The following is a 15,446-nucleotide window of genomic DNA, read 5'->3' as shown; positions in this document are numbered from 1 at the left end:
CCGGCAGACAAGACAAGAATCAAGACAGCTCAAAGCACCGCGAGCCACGTCTCACAGCCCCAAAGACCAAGACTTCATCATGTGGTATTAAATATCAACCCATTTCCTCTCTGCATACTTTCTGTGTACTTGTGTAGTCAGAGGTTTGTAATAACACAGCCTGTAGGAGGGTTTTTCTGCATTTTCAGCTCGGTATTGAGTTGTGGTCTCGAGAGCGAGAGTAAACTAAGCGTTGTTTCCTAATTGTCCTCCTAGACTGCACGTTTCCAGGGAATCCACTCCTGCTGAACCTCAAGAAGGCAGCTCTGATTAGCTGGAATAAACAGGAAACCAAGTCACAGCAATGTCTATTGGGTGTTTCTGCTTTCAGCTCGAGAGGAGCTCAGCAGCCTGAATCTCTATGGTGCATGCTTGGATCCCTTTGCAGGCAGCTGCAGAAGAGAAAGTGATGAATTAACATGTCAAGGAATTGTCTGGGACAAAAAGCAGCAGAACAATCAGAAGTACAGAGAAATCGTTTGGAGAACGAGCAGCATATGGCTTTTTAGGTTTCAAGACAGAGGAATTCAAGGGAAGAGGCATTAATACGCCTTCTGCTTAGACAGCAAACACACATCTCCCCACCCCCACAGAGTGTTTTCTGTGCTTCTGGATCATGAGAAAAAAAAAACAAACTGATCACACAGCATCCCTACTTACCTTCCTTGATGTGTGCAGTAACACGCAGCCAGCACTTTCACTTTCAGCTGAAAAGAGGAAAAAAAGATAAAATCAGGTAAGCGTTACTATCGCAGATACCTGACAGGCAGTAGGAATCCAAGCAGAAGGCTCAGAATAAGGTGAAGTATCACTCTTTTGGCAGAGGATGATCTCTAGAGAAAAGCAGAAATTCAATTTTTACAACATTTCCCATTTTGGAAATGTGAACCAAGTGCAGAAGCAGCCTTTGGCATTATCTGATCAGTTTGTTGTTTTTTTGGTATTTTTTTGTTTGTTTGTTTTTGTTGGGTTTTTTTTTTCCCAGATTCCTTATGTATTTTTACTCTTCACTTCTCTCCCCACCCCCTGCCTCCCCTCCAAAAAATATCTAACTCCTAATCCTTTAGGTAATCATTTAATCCAATGTTGTTTGATAGATTGAGGCTAAGATTGCATGAGTCATACTCGTTTGGAAACCATTCTTGTCCTCGTTAAGAGTCAACAATAGCACCCAGGCACTTCCAAGGGAGCAGGCTGAGAGATCACACACAGTGACTTGAAGATGAGCACATTAATGTCCTGTCAACTCATCACACTGCCTCCATAAATCTCAGTGTAAAGCAACAGAGCTCTTGGGAAAGAAAACTGCTGTTTAGAGACTATTAAATGTCACTTAATATGCTGCTAAGATACAGGGATGGGGTACCCGGGAATTTCCCAGTTCAAACTTCCAAGCACCAACATTGACATTTTCTTTCAGTATCTATGAAGCAATTTTTGGAGTATAAGCTAAACAAATAAAACCCGGTTGTTTTTGCCACAAGCCCATTCCATACTGCTTGCATACAAGGCAGCTTCTCTGTAGCATCACTGGTACCACAGGTACTGTTTCTGCACCCTTCTCCTTAAGTCTTCATCTTCACACTCTCCAAAAAACCCACAAGACTGAACCACATGAACAGTTTTCATTTAAATGAGTGTAGTGACAGCATGGAAAAAACCCACTAGACACCAAAAACTTTTCCAGAGGGCAAGCTGTGGAAAAGTACAGAGATTTAACACAGAGTTACAGCTGTTCAGATAAGGGTTTTGCTTCCTTTACAGATCTAGATGTCCAAATCCTAACCTATATGAACCACCCCATCCCATTTCACAGGCTGACCACACGCACTGGCACCTTCAAAGCCCAGTCCTACTACTCTCCAAAAAAATAAGTTGACTGAGGATGCAACTCGCACAAACACACCAGAACTCCAAAGCAGCGATTATTTTTTTGCACACAGAAAGCTGATTTAACCAAAACCATCCCTGATCAAACAGGAATTTGAGTCATGTCTACAGTGGGGTTAAAAGGCTGCAACTCAGACTGGGAACGGAGTTGCCTGCGGTAGAGAAGAGGAAAAGGATTGCCTTCATCTCCCACTGAACAAAATAAGAGCATTCAAAGGCTTTGGTTACATCACCCAACTTCTCCCAAAGTTCACCTGGGTGTGCACATGTGATTAAAAGCATTCACTTAACTAGACAAGTCTTCTGGTGAAACAGCCCCAATTATTACTGCTTTTGACACATCTTTTGGAAAACACAAGCTGTTTCATCTATAAAATGCTATTTATTATTAAAAAGCAAGCACCCAAATAAACCAGAAACATCAAGCATTTTCCCCAGGCTCTCACATTTGTAGTTCTCCAACGTTCACTTACTCAATTTACAGTCTAATTACACATGCAAAAGTATGCTGGAAGATCTGGAAGCCATAAATATTCATTGAGAAGAAAACATGTTTTGGTTTTACTGCTCTTGCAAGAAATAGTTCTAGAGAGACAAAAAATACCCACAACCCCAAACAATAGCAAGCATGTGTTTTAAAAAAAAAAAAAAAAAAAAAAGAGATATCTGCACATCTGCAGTTTGTCCTTACGGATGTATGCAAACGCAACAGAAATTCATGTTGTCCTATCACACAGCAATGCTTTGTTTCTCTTATCAGTTTCAAGTGTGTATCAATCTTCTCTGCTGACAGCTCTCTTAGGTACTCAGCTCAGAGGAGCACCGAGTGCTGTTTTATCAACACAAGCAAAAACATCTAATTACATCTGTTGGACCAGAATCTTTCCAACTTCTCAGAAAAGCTGCTGTGGGGACAGAGGTGATGCTTCAGAAGGCCCAGAGCCTCATTCATCACGTCATCCAAGCAACACACCATTCAGACTGGATCCAGAGAAAGGAGATAGCTGGATGTGGCCATCCAAGTTCCAGGCTGTTGTCTTAAAGGCCCACTGAAGCGCTATAACGTTACTTAGGGATAGCAGCAAATCCACTGGAACATGAACAAACAGGGGAAAAATTGTGTTCCCAAGTGCTCTTCCACCTGGTTTATAAACAACCCACTTACTACGAAGAAATCCACTAGGCAGTGTGGGATAAAACACTGCATGAGGTCACCCATGACACATCCATCGGGAGATCGCTTTGCTAAAGCCCAAAACCAGCCACCACCAGCCTGCCACCCATTTTCAGAATCAGAGAATCACTCAGGTTGGAAAAGCCCCTCGGGACCACCGAGTCCAACCCTCAGCCCGACTCTGCAAAGTTCTCCCCGACCCCACATCCCCCACAGCTCATCCCAATGGCCCTGAAACCCCCCCAGGGATGGGGACTCCCCCCTCCCTGGGCAGCCTGTTCCACTCTCTAACCATTCTTTCTCTCAATTTTTCTTTCCTCATGTACAGTCTGAACTTCTCCTGTTTCTCCTCCTTCAAGGCACTACCACTGCTTCTCTGCAGTTATGGGGGAGATGAAAGGGTGCAACACCCCTGACCCTTGCATCTCCACGGAGGAGCCCTTCCTGGGGACAAAATGTATACAGAAAACTGTGGATTCACCCTCTACTGACAAGGAAGAAGCTATCCATCAATGAGTTATATCCCACTACCCGGAATAAGAATTAGATTTCACACCTGAATATCAGGATTAAGCATACTTAAATGGAAGAAGAGGTCACATAAAATTTTCATTTCTGTTTTTGTGGACCTCCTTTCTGGGCAAAGCAGACTACAAAAGTTTATTTTCAGTGAGCTCGCTAGCTACAGGCATTATTGTCTCTATCCTCACATGTAGATACTTAAAGGAGAGCTGCCAGGGGTGGTTGACCTTATCTGTTAGGCTGCGCTCCAGGTTCTGCCCAGGGGAAAACCAAGGCAGTTGACAACGCATCTCCAACATCCCCTGGCAGCCACATCAAGGCGACACGCACATCCCCAATTTTTAGGATGCACGCACACACGCACACAGCATCACCGACTACAGGCGACTCGCTGGGAGTTCGCTTCAGTTTTAGCGACACTGATGAACGACCAACATTAGAGTTACACTTGTTGCCTCGTGTCAGCACATTCAGAGCCCTGCCACATTTTTTTTTTTTTTTTTTTTTTATTTCCCACCATTTGCAGAAGAACAGGACCCATCCAGCTTCGACATGAATAAGGAGATGTAATGCTTGGAAGCAAGAAATGCAGCAGAAAATTTATTTGTTATACTCCAAAGCCATTTCATCCCAGCTGCCCTTTACATAACATCCCTGATAACGACCCAGAGAAATGAGATCCCCTACTTGCTTCCCCTCTGCCCCATTTAGGTAATGGCATCTATGCAAAGACAACCCTGAAAACGAACCCATGAAAGTCATATGCCAAAGTTTAAGCTTTTCACCTTCTGCCTTAAGAGATCTTTTTTCACTTAAGTTCCCTTTTCCATCCCTTCCCTTGTACAGGTCCCCAGTGCTGCCCTTAACACCCGAGAACCAAAAGTCTTTGGAGCAAGGACACCACTGGATGGCCACAGCATCTTAAGATCACATTTTTCTGTGGGATAAAGGAGTGGAAGTCGGAGATCAGGAACCTTTTGGCTGTGCAGGTGTCAGTGCATTTTATTTTAGATCTATATGCACTCCCCAGTGCATCTGCATGGTAAACAGGTAAATCAGAGCAGAATACTAACATTAAAACTTCCATGGTTTTCTCAGAGAATTATCAAGGATCTGCTGTAAGTGCAAGCATTTAAGGTTTGGGGTTCTTTTATTGTAAAAAAAGCATTTTATCTGAGCTTTCTTCAGCTGTCTGAGCAAATCTAAGCCTCAACCACTTGTGCTGAACCACACTGCAAGCAGCAAAAACTGTTCTGCTTTTAGATTCTGTTGCCTTAAAAAAAAACAAACAAAACAAAACCCAAATAAAACCACATCAGCACATGGCATGACAAGAGCTTGTTCAGAGCAGTGCCAATATCTCTAACTCATCACTGGCAGTGAGGGATTGCACAAGCAGGATCTCAAGGGGATCCTTTGCTTTGATGTCCTGCCACGGCTGTGCTGAGTCTGGACTCATCTCCATCAGACTTGGGGAATTTTGGTTAAATACTGCTAGATAAATAATTGTGCCCCAACTATCCCACATTCCCACAACAGGGCAGTGGGCTGAGCTGCGGCAGAAAGGATGAATCCAGCTGATTTTAGGCTGCTTAAACCAACGACCAGATTAAAGGCAGGTGGGAGTAAGGAACTAGCTGCAAGTTTCTGCAATAGGTTTTGTCATTAAGTTTGGGGCAGGGGAAAAACGTGCATTTTTTCCATGCCAACAAGGGGGGCAGGACACTGAAAGTCCCAGGGGAAGCTGCTCCAAAGCAAACCCAAGGTGAAGCACCTAAAAGGGAGAATGTGATACCTTTGTACAGAACCACCCACACTACCCAACACCCTCCCCCCCTCCCCGCACATCCCTTGGCTTCGTCAGCTCTGCTTTGAATCAGGAAATTTGGAAAGAGGCCGTCTCCCCCTACCCCCCCGCCCCAACCCGCCACACAATCGGTGTATCCACTTTCCATTAGATTATAGGAAGCTTCGGGAGCCCAACATCCCACGCTGACATCAAACTGCTAAAACAGGAGTTATCAGATGGAACGCGTGGGTCAGCATTGTGCCTCGAGACATAAAAAGGACCTTGGTATTAATGTGAGGAAATGTGACTATTGTGTGCAGAATGATACCCATTCAGGCCCAGACCACTTGTCTCTGGACGCTACTCTCTCTGGAATATCCTTGGCGCCAGCATCTAACATTTCTCCTCATCCCCTTAAAGAAAAAAAGTCACCTCAGCATGGGCTGGGCCCTGAGTTAGAGCACCGTGTTTTGCTCGGAGCAGCAGCGGTGGGTGTGCACGTGCGTGCCTCTGGAGCATATTACAGGAAACTGTTGATTCTCCCTATCTAGGAATGATCAATTGTCCAGAGGGCGGAACAGGCTTTAATTTTTCATGAAGCGTAAATCGTGTTCCGTTATTTCCCCCCCACACCCCAACAAAGCCACATCCTGCTTTCCGATTGGCTTTTCGTTGCCATCAGGATTTTGCCTTCTTCCCCCTCCAAAAAAAAACCCCAACCCTGCTTCAGGCACCTCTCTGCAGCTAAACCCACCAGTATGAGCATCAGCTGTTAAGTGGCAATGCATTATTGTAAAAATGGAGCAGCTACAGCTCCACAAATCCCTGATACAATTGTACCCAAGTTTAGGAAAAAAAAATCCTGTGCAAACCCCTCTATTGCAATCTGCGGAAAGGAGGAGAAGGTGAATTGTCTGAAATATCCAAGCTGGAAAAAAAAAAAAAAGAGATCCAAACAATGAAAATATTTGCCTGGCTGATTTAATGGAGCTGCCAAGTAGATAAGGACACTGTGACCGACAGCAAGGCTGTGGCCCCGCAAACTTCCCAGACCTACTGCCACAAGTGAGGCTTGCCTTGCCTGTCAAGCACACTTTAAGGCTCGTCCTAGACTAAATTGCCACACTCATTTGCAGGGATTTATTTCTGAGTGCGCTGCAAATAAAGCAGCAAGTGGTTGAATCCCCTAGTTTGATGTTTCTGCAACAGGCTGAAGGGATGTGGGTACGTACGCCTGCAGCCCAGGCTCCAGAGGGATTTATGGAAAATCCCAAATATCAAATACATAGACAGTCAAATTCACAACCAGAGAGTGCTAAGACAGAAGGATCCATATACTTCTAGCTCAGGGAGAGAATAGGAAAGCAGTTGTAAAGCCATGTATGAGCCTGCAAGCTGGTGGAGGGCTAACCTGGTAGCTATGAAATAAGCAGGGCTTATCGCACAACGGTTTGGAGAAGACAGATGTGCCCCCCAAATGCACACCAAACTCACTGATGCTCTTCATCCTCTCCGGCACAATTCCCATGAAACAGAGCATCAAAGTTGGATTTTCCACCTGGGGCACAGGAGAGGCAACATCACTGCTACTGTTCTGGAGCCTACCTCTCTCCACCTCAGGCAAAGGGATGGAGGAAAAGGGACGGAGGAAAAGGGACTTCATCTGGGACAAGAATGCAGTACTGACTCCTGAAAAACCACATGCAGCAGGGCACAGACCTAACACTTTACTTGTACATATTTACTCTGACTTCAGAGCAACCCTCAGTCTCTAAAACCCATCCTGATCTTTTCCCCAAAATGCAGAACCCAGGTCCAAAAGCATCCAACTTCACATAAAGACCCACCTTCATGCTGGATCTACTAACATTTGCTGAAATCAGAAGACTTGCCACCAAAACCTAAGCTGGAAGGATGAGAGGCAGAAGAGAATGAAAAAAAAAAAGCCTTTTATCAGCTACTGCAAGGAAGCAATAAAACACCAGGAGAAAGGACCCAAGTGTCAGGACTGAGCAGCATTTTAGTGCCTAGGCATCTGCACTGATTTGGGCTCAGTATTTCATGCAAGAGCAGCCAGTATTAATTAAAAATGAGATAGGCCATACCTTAAACCCTAAATTTCTTCAAGCTATCCTGCTTTATATGTATATCTGTGCACACAGCCCAGTATTTTACGACAATGGTTAATTGTTGGAATTTTATGGGCCATGCTATGTTTTGTTGGCTCAATGTTGAATCGCACACAACGATCTTTTTAAAACAGAATTATAGTAAAGTGCATCCAATTATGCTTATAGCAAGCTGTACATCCATCATATGGAGATTAACAGCTTGACAGGATGATGGCAGAGCTGTCACCACGTCTGTAATTCCACTTACGTTGCCTGCCAGCACCCAGACGCTGGGGTATTAACTCGTCCCCACCCCAGATGGGATTTTTGGATCTTTTATCCTTACACTGAGGTGAGCAGCAACCTCACAGCAGCTCACCAGAAAAGGTCTCCAGCAGGACAGAATCTGGACACCACATTCAGTCAAGAGACCAAATGGTGACGACCAGAACACAGACACAGAGGCTCACAGATATCACAAAGCAGCTATTCATCTGATTTCAAGTCAACTTAGAGGTTCTTCCTGCTGGAGACTGAGAAAATCTATTTTATGCAGCAAGAGCATCTGACACCAGGGAGCAAGTCAACTCTGGCAGCACCAAAGAGCCCTCTTTGCAGAAGATGGCCCATGCTCAGTCTCTCTCCGGTCAGGCAGCAACTGCCCAAGCCCCAGCGAGTGTTGCAATGGGTAGCATGACACAAGAGGGCAATATCGAGTCCTCTGGCACAAGGAAGCCAGCCTTTCAGCTCAAGGAAGGTTTCAACCAGCTTGGAGAAAAGCAAGAAAATGACAGAGACAGAAAGATGTCATTCCCACAGGTGCCTTTCCTCTGTGTTTAAACAGGACTAGAGGACCTTGTAGGATCACGGTTCACTAGCTCCCTTGGGGGTTGGAAATGAGATGTTTGGGGGAATCTTGCATTGCCTGGACAAAACCAGCTTTCCCCTCCTTTGTCAGCTTCTCTTGCTGGAGACAAGCACTGCAAGTGCTCAGCTCCACAGTTTTGTTTCAGGAACGGAAAGCCCGAGCTTAAAACAAAACTCCCAGAGAGTGGCAGCAATGCAAAGGCACTTCTGAAGTGTGTCCCCTGTCAGAGTTGAACAAGGAACAGTACACCCCCAGCCATACCTCGGCCACGGCATAGTTAAACCTCATTTTCTAGAAAGAGCTTAGGAAGCTTGTGAATAGGGCATTTTTTTTTCAGCAGTTCAGCCTACGTTCATTAGAAGAGCTTGAAGGGACTCATCTCAGTCCCTTCCATCCACCTGAGAAGTCAGCTTTCCAGGAGGATCAGCTACGTGCTCTGCAGCCAGAGACTGATTTAGCAAGCATAAAATCCACTCTGGAAGATGCTTCAGTAATACCACCTCTGAGAAAGTGCTGACAGTCTAGGTGACTCAAACACCTGGAGTCTGAGGAATCTTATGCTTGACAGCCAAAGCCCAGGTTCTTTATCTGGACTACTTCCATGTTATCATGGAAAAAAGGAAAAATCAAATCTCACACCTGTCCTTGTTGGAAGTCTGGACTTCTGTTCTTCCTAAAGCCCATTTTTAAAACCTCTGTCCTTGCACTTGAAAGGGGACTCCAGCATATCATAAGTCCATTTTTCCTTAAAAATTCTAAACATCTCAGCTGAAGAAAAAGGATATAGCTAATATCAACACAAACATCAACTCTTGAGGGAAATAAAGCGGCCTTTTTTGTCCTGTTTTGAATGGAAAACACTTATAAAAAGTCCAGGAGAACACACAAAGAAAGTCAGCTTCTTCAGACACAGAAGAATGCACAGCACTTGCATTCCTCATCCCCGAACAATGCACCCCACGGCATTAAGCCCAGACTTGTCATAGCACAGTACAGTTCCCTTTAAATCTTTCAATTAAGATGGTATTTGTAAAATTGCAGGCTTGAAAATTGCTTTACTCTTACGTTGAAGTCACCGCTCTAATTCAAAAAGTAAGACTTCAAGGTAGTCAGGCAGAGGTCTGGGCCATGACTGTTCTGCATCACTGTTTCCAATAATTCCTCAGTATAGAACAACTGGGACTTGCTTGTATTCTGAAAGTAGCTTAAAGCAAACTTAAAGGACTCTCCGATACTGTGGCACCAACAATAATCATCCAGAGCCCTTGCATTTAGTCTCCAAAATAGTGCTCACACAAGCAGGTTCCATGATGCCTCCACCCGCTGGATGAAACCCAGGCTGCTGCCATGTCCCAGGCTGCGTTTTCCTAGGCAGGCAGCATGAAAGCCAGGTTTTGCTAGCCCTCCTCCTTCACCATTTAGCATGTGCATTACAGAGGATTTTAAAATGGTGTGCTAGAGGCAAAAGCAACCTCTAGAGCAATCTAGGGAATTTACTCCTCCATAGCAAGCACGTGAGGTATCTTCACAATTTGTGTTTAACAGGCTGTTTAGAAGTCCCCTCCACTTTGCTCCCCACATGGGGCAAGGTTTCTAAAGGGTGCCAGCTTGGCAGGGAGTACTCAAAGAACACAGTTTTGGGGCAGACATGGCCATCTGCAACATGACTGCACAACCACCATCTTCGTGGCCGCTTGGCCCATACGAGCCAAGCCACCACTCCAAGCTGACACCGTGAGTCCCCGAGGCTGGAAGCCCCAGGGGTGCGTTTTGCTGGGGGGTCCACCCTCAGCACCACAGGCACCACTGCTGGCAAACACTGTCGTCCTCCTCCCCTGCGTGAAGCTGCCTTGAAGCTGACACAGATCCTGCTAAAGCATATTTGGGGGAACTCAGAGCTTGGGCCCTCACCTGGAGCAGGTGGTTTGTATTTATAAACAGAACACAAGACACAATAGCACTTCCCTGTACCAGACACAGCTGCATGCACTGGGGGCCTGATCTCCATCAGAGGTGTCTTAACAGGTTGGTTTTCTCCTCATTTTAGCTACCTGCCTCAATACAGCAGGTGTATGGATTGCTTGCCTCTATCCAGGATGATTAAACCCAAAAGGCACGTGTCCAGCCCCAGAAGTCCCTCTACGCTCTTTCTTCCCTTACCCAGCTCCTGTGGAGAGCAGCAACTGACCCAGGTGATCCACAGCTCCAACTCACCTCCAGCATCTCCATTAAAACATGATCAAAAAACCCCTTCAAAACCTCTGGCAAGCCACAGGGCCATGACTGAATTATCTACAGCAACTACATGCACCAAAAATCATGATTTCTCACTCAAAATGGCTCTCCTTCAGTGACCAGGCCACGGGAGGGAGAGCAACAACAAGGCCCCAGGCCCTAAATGTGAGGACTTTTTTTTTTTAAAAAAAAAAAAAAGTGAGGGGAGGTGAAAAAGGAGTCAGGACACTTCACATGGATGGCTGAACACCTGCTCAGCAGCCAGACTTTTATTAGATTTTCTAAAAATCGCTCCAAAATTCCCCGGCAAGCAACGACCGCGCCTCGCAGCCCCATTTCGGGGTGGGGGTGACACTCACCGGTGGCGTTCGGCGGCACCTCCAAGTTGACATTGACGAAGAAGCGGATGCTGTCCCCTGAGACGATGGAGGAGTTCACGGCATCGAAGAGCTCCTCGCCCCCCGTCTCCTCCTTGGCCTCGCAGCCATCGTCCGTGTCGCACTTGAGGTACCCTGCCAACGAGACGGGGAGGGCGGTTAGCGGGGCCGTGGGCTGCGCCGGGGCCCAGAGCCGCCGGGGCACAGGCATACCCACCGATCATGGCCGCCGAGGGCTGCGGCGAGGCCTCAGCAGCACCCGGGGCCTTGCGAGGGGCTTCTCTTATGCCCTTGTCTGATGAGGGCTGAAAATTATAAGCAATCTGCTCCGGCACATTTCAGGTTGGCCTCAGGTGTGTGTCCAAAGGGCCGCTGCAGAGCCCGGCCAGGCAACACCACGGGCTTCACACGCTGGCCTGCTTGCCAAAGTCAATGGCATGAGCGGTAAATCCAAGGGGATACACTTTGCTCCTCTCAGGTCAAAAAGAAAAACCCCAAATAAAAACCTGGACTGTAAGCAATAAAAACACAAACCAGCGACCCAGAAGCAAGAGCTGCACCACAGCTCCAGCCCATCCTAAAGCCAACGCGCTCATCAGCTCAAGTCACCAGCAGCGCAGCCGTTTCACTTGCGATTCAGCAATTTGAAACTGAGGGGATGAAAAAAAAAAAAAAGGTTTCCAAGGAGACACCCGATACAGATAGACAGACCCGCAGCTCCCCAGGGGCAGAGGAGCAGGTCACAGGAGGTGGCAGCACCGAGAAAGCGAGACAAGTTTCTTAATTACAGCGGACAAGTCCTTAGCCTTTTGCAATGCTTCTAATTAGAGTTTAACCTAGCCTCACTCAACAGCAAGCTGGTTCACTGCAACGTTTTATTATGAAGCAGCTGGAGGACTCTTGTGGCATGCTCGTGTATCATGTTTAATTAGGAGAATTAGGGACATTATAGAATGTCAATTTTTATATTACCAGGATTATTCAGCAGCTTCTACCCATCTTCTGACAAGTCTTTTATGCCTAATTTGAAGCAGGAGGGATATATTTCATTAGCTTGCTTTAGGCACTACAGCAAAATGAAAAGTGTGAGCTTCGAGGCGGACACTTGAATGGAAACTAAAATATTGATGACTTTTTTTAAAGCCTCATATAAGCAAAACGTAGAGGCAGCAGCAGCTGAAAGCAGCGCGCACGGTCTCAGAGGGATCTCGAGCTGACAGCTCACCACCGCAAAACACCAGCCCCGAGCAGGGAGGCCACAAACAGGAACTCGGCGACGCAGGACAGCGGCTGCAGCGCTTCCTGCCACAAGCAACGCGCCGACGGGCGCTCGGCGTCTCCCCAGGAGGGCTCGGAGGGTGCAAGGCCTTCAAGTGACTTCTGAACTGCTTATCCAAGGTGCGGGAAACCCGACTAAAGAATCAGATTAATCCCTCTCCTGATCTCTGCCTCCTCCATCTACCTGTGTGCTGGGAGTGATTCACATTTATTCCTATCACAACTGCTCTGAAGGCTTCAAAAAGCAGCCGAGGCGCTGCTGTCCCCAGCCAGCCAGCAAAATGCACCAAGGGTACCGTCCTCCGCTGCTGGTGAAGCATAGGCAGCTGTTTCCATCTCTGCACAAATATTAACTTGTCCAAAGACAAACAGAAGAAAAGTGAGGTGAGGAAAGTATAGGAAACACCTGAACACAACACCCAAATTATCACAGCTCTGTGGACACCACCGGGTATGAAACATCTGCACAAGGGCTGGCCCAGATTGAGGGGCAGCCAGTGGCCCGGAGGGATGACGACAGCCAGACAGGGTGCCCGCTGGCATCAGAAGTACTACAAAGCCCCACACAAACATCTCAATCCCAAACAAAGTGCTCAATTTGGGAGTTGGTTCCTCCATAATGCATGATGGACATCATAACCTCTCCTCAGCAAAGCAGAGCACCCACCAGTGCTGACAGCCCCACCCCGGTGCCAGGAGAGCTTGGGCAGCCCTGCAAAGCAAAAAATCAGCCTGGGGTAGCCTGAAATCCATGAGATCCTGGCTTTTCCGTCTGTGTCATATCCGTTGTCACAATAATTTGTGCTTCTCCATCCTTCCCCCTCAGTGGGTCAGAGGAGAGGCACGCAGGGGCAAGATGGTTTCAGGACACAGCCCAGAACACGGTGGAGTTTTTCCCCACTATCCTAATGCAATTAAGACACGGATGGGTAAATGGGTAAGAGCATTTATTCACCTCCCAAGCCCACTGAAGCTGGCTTGGTAAGAGCACAGCAGCAGCGGGCCCTGAAAGCAGAGAGGGCTGGAGACAGGAGAGAAGCAGCACAGGAGCTGGAAGAAGGGCAAGGGTGGAGTAGGATCAGAGGGTTGGGCAGAGGTCAGCAAGGACTCTGGCAAGGGAAGCATCCTCTGTTCCTCCCTCTTTAGGGGAGGAAAGAGCAGAACAAAAGGCAGCCGAGCCTCGCGTCCCTTGGGCAAGGGACGGACAAAACACTCAGTTTGCAAATAATCCCAAACCTGGGCTGTACAGGAACTGCACTCCCAGGCAGGTGTCTGCTTTGTCACTAAACCACCTCAAGGCTTCACTCCTGTTTTGATTCCTTCAGCCCATTAGTCTGCCAGACATTTTAAAACATGAGCACCTTACGCCTGTCAAAGGCAGGGTCACCTTGAGGTGAGATGATGAGCAGCGTGCGTGGCATATGTACCTTCCCTTCCCTCTAAGCATGGCTCAATAGCTGCCTCCAGCCCTGGCAGCTGTTTTCCACCCCATCTCCTGATGCTCAGAGTGCCACCCCTGCTGCTTGAAGGGCAGCAGATGCCACAAGCAACAACAGATGCTGTTCAGGCTCCTCTGAAAGTTTGATCGGTGTTTTGCAGAAGTTCAGAGCGGGATCCAATACGGCCGTTGCACAGTTTGTGTAAATATCAATCAGGTTCTCATAGGGAAGCACAGTCCCAGGAACACGTTAGAGCCTGTGCTATAGCAGTTGTTTCAGTGAGGTGGAGGGCAGAGTTAGACACCTTTGCATACCACCTCAGATTAGCTGGGAAGAGTTTAAGATGTCTAAAGTGGTGCTCCCCCCCATCTCTGTCACTGCAGATGGCCACCTTCATACGAAGGCAGCATTTGCTGAAGTGCAATGAGCTAACATGACAGGGTGAGTCAGACCTCTGAGCACAGGAAGTGCCACTTCAGCCTGAAATACGGTCTAAAAGCACTAGAGGAAAGAGATTTTGCTGAGTAGGAGGCCAGAGTCAGGAACTGAGTTAAGGCTGGCTGAGAAGATCAGGGCAGCCCTCCTGCACCTTGAAGAATGCTTTGAGGTCAGGACGATTCCCCTCGGTCCACCCTGCAGAACTCATTTTGCAGCAATGAGAAATGGAAGAGCGTGAAAAGTGCATGAGGCCAGAGACAGTGAGCACCATCCGTCAGTGCTGCGGGAACAAAAGCCACTCCTCACCCTGTGCAACCAGAAGTAGCAGATGCCTTCACCCTAATAAGTCTTGCTGTATCTCAGCACATCACGTGGATTTTGTGCAGGTGCTGGGAAAAAAATTGCAGTTTCTCTAGCCATTCCCCTCTAAAGCGTCACCCGTTGCCCTGCACCTCATGCCTGGTCCAGGTCTGCCTTGCTCCAGTACCTCAATATCCATATCCCCAGCCTTCTCTCCTCACTCCCATAATCTTCTCGGATCCACTTCAGCTCCCCAGTCCTGCTGCTATCAACCCTCTCACAACTCTGTGAAGGTGCCTACCCTGCAGCTAGTTTGCTTTTGAGCTGAGTTTTAAGAGCCTGGGGCTCTGTCAGGAAAAGCAGTGAACTGAGCCGCAGCAAATCAGAGATGGCATTACCTCTCCTACCACCGCTTCACCTTGGGTAATAAAACCAACAGAGTAGTAGTTTTAGCTGGAAGCACAACTCCAGCTACATCATCTATGTTCCCTAGAAAAGCTTACTTGCTCTGTGGGAGCAGTACTCACAGCCCAAGGGCTGAAGACTTCTCTGAAAAAGCCAAAATCTTAATCATCAAACTCAGTTTCCTGGGAGAAAAGAAGTTCTATTACTAACAACATCATCTCACATCCCAAGTTATGAGACTTCCACCAGACGCAGCCCCAGCATAACCTCTCAGTGTGCCTCTGAAGACAAAGCCAGTCAAGGTATTTTAATCAGCATCTGCAAGCATGCACACTAACCAGGAGATTAGGAGAGCAAAAGCACCTACCCACACTTCCCTACAGACTCAGTTTAGCATGGCAAGCCTGACAAGACATCGAAGAAAGATGTTTTTGGTGGAGATGAGGCATTTTTTTCTTTTGGCATTACTCGGACGTTACTCAGTTCAGGGCATGTGCATGCCACGTTTTTGTTTGGGCAGATATATTGCTGTTACTGGTTTACCAGGAATTACACTGATAAGATGAAGGTACATATTCACA

General features: G+C 47.2%; 1 protein-coding gene across 4 annotated transcripts in view; it reads right to left on the bottom strand.

Moving 5' to 3' along the window:
* SLC4A11 (solute carrier family 4 member 11) overlaps positions 1–15,446 on the bottom strand; it is a 94,095-nt gene that overhangs the window by 55,681 nt on the left and 22,968 nt on the right. For all 4 annotated transcript variants that reach the window (XM_026847094.1, XM_026847091.1, XM_026847093.1 and 1 more), the window contains exons 3-4: positions 10,988–11,140; positions 700–746 (exon numbers count right to left, since the gene is read on the bottom strand). In XM_026847094.1, coding sequence (XP_026702895.1) covers positions 700–746; positions 10,988–11,140 — 200 coding nt within the window. The remainder of the gene's footprint in view (positions 1–699; positions 747–10,987; positions 11,141–15,446) is intronic.

The sequence above is a fragment of the Athene cunicularia genome, assembly GCF_003259725.1.
Source record: "Athene cunicularia isolate RWA chromosome 4 unlocalized genomic scaffold, athCun1 chr4_part1, whole genome shotgun sequence".
In the NCBI taxonomy this organism is placed as follows: Eukaryota; Metazoa; Chordata; class Aves; order Strigiformes; family Strigidae; genus Athene; species Athene cunicularia.
The sequence above is the reverse complement of the archived record's forward strand: the minus strand, read 5'-3'. Positions and strand labels throughout refer to the sequence as shown.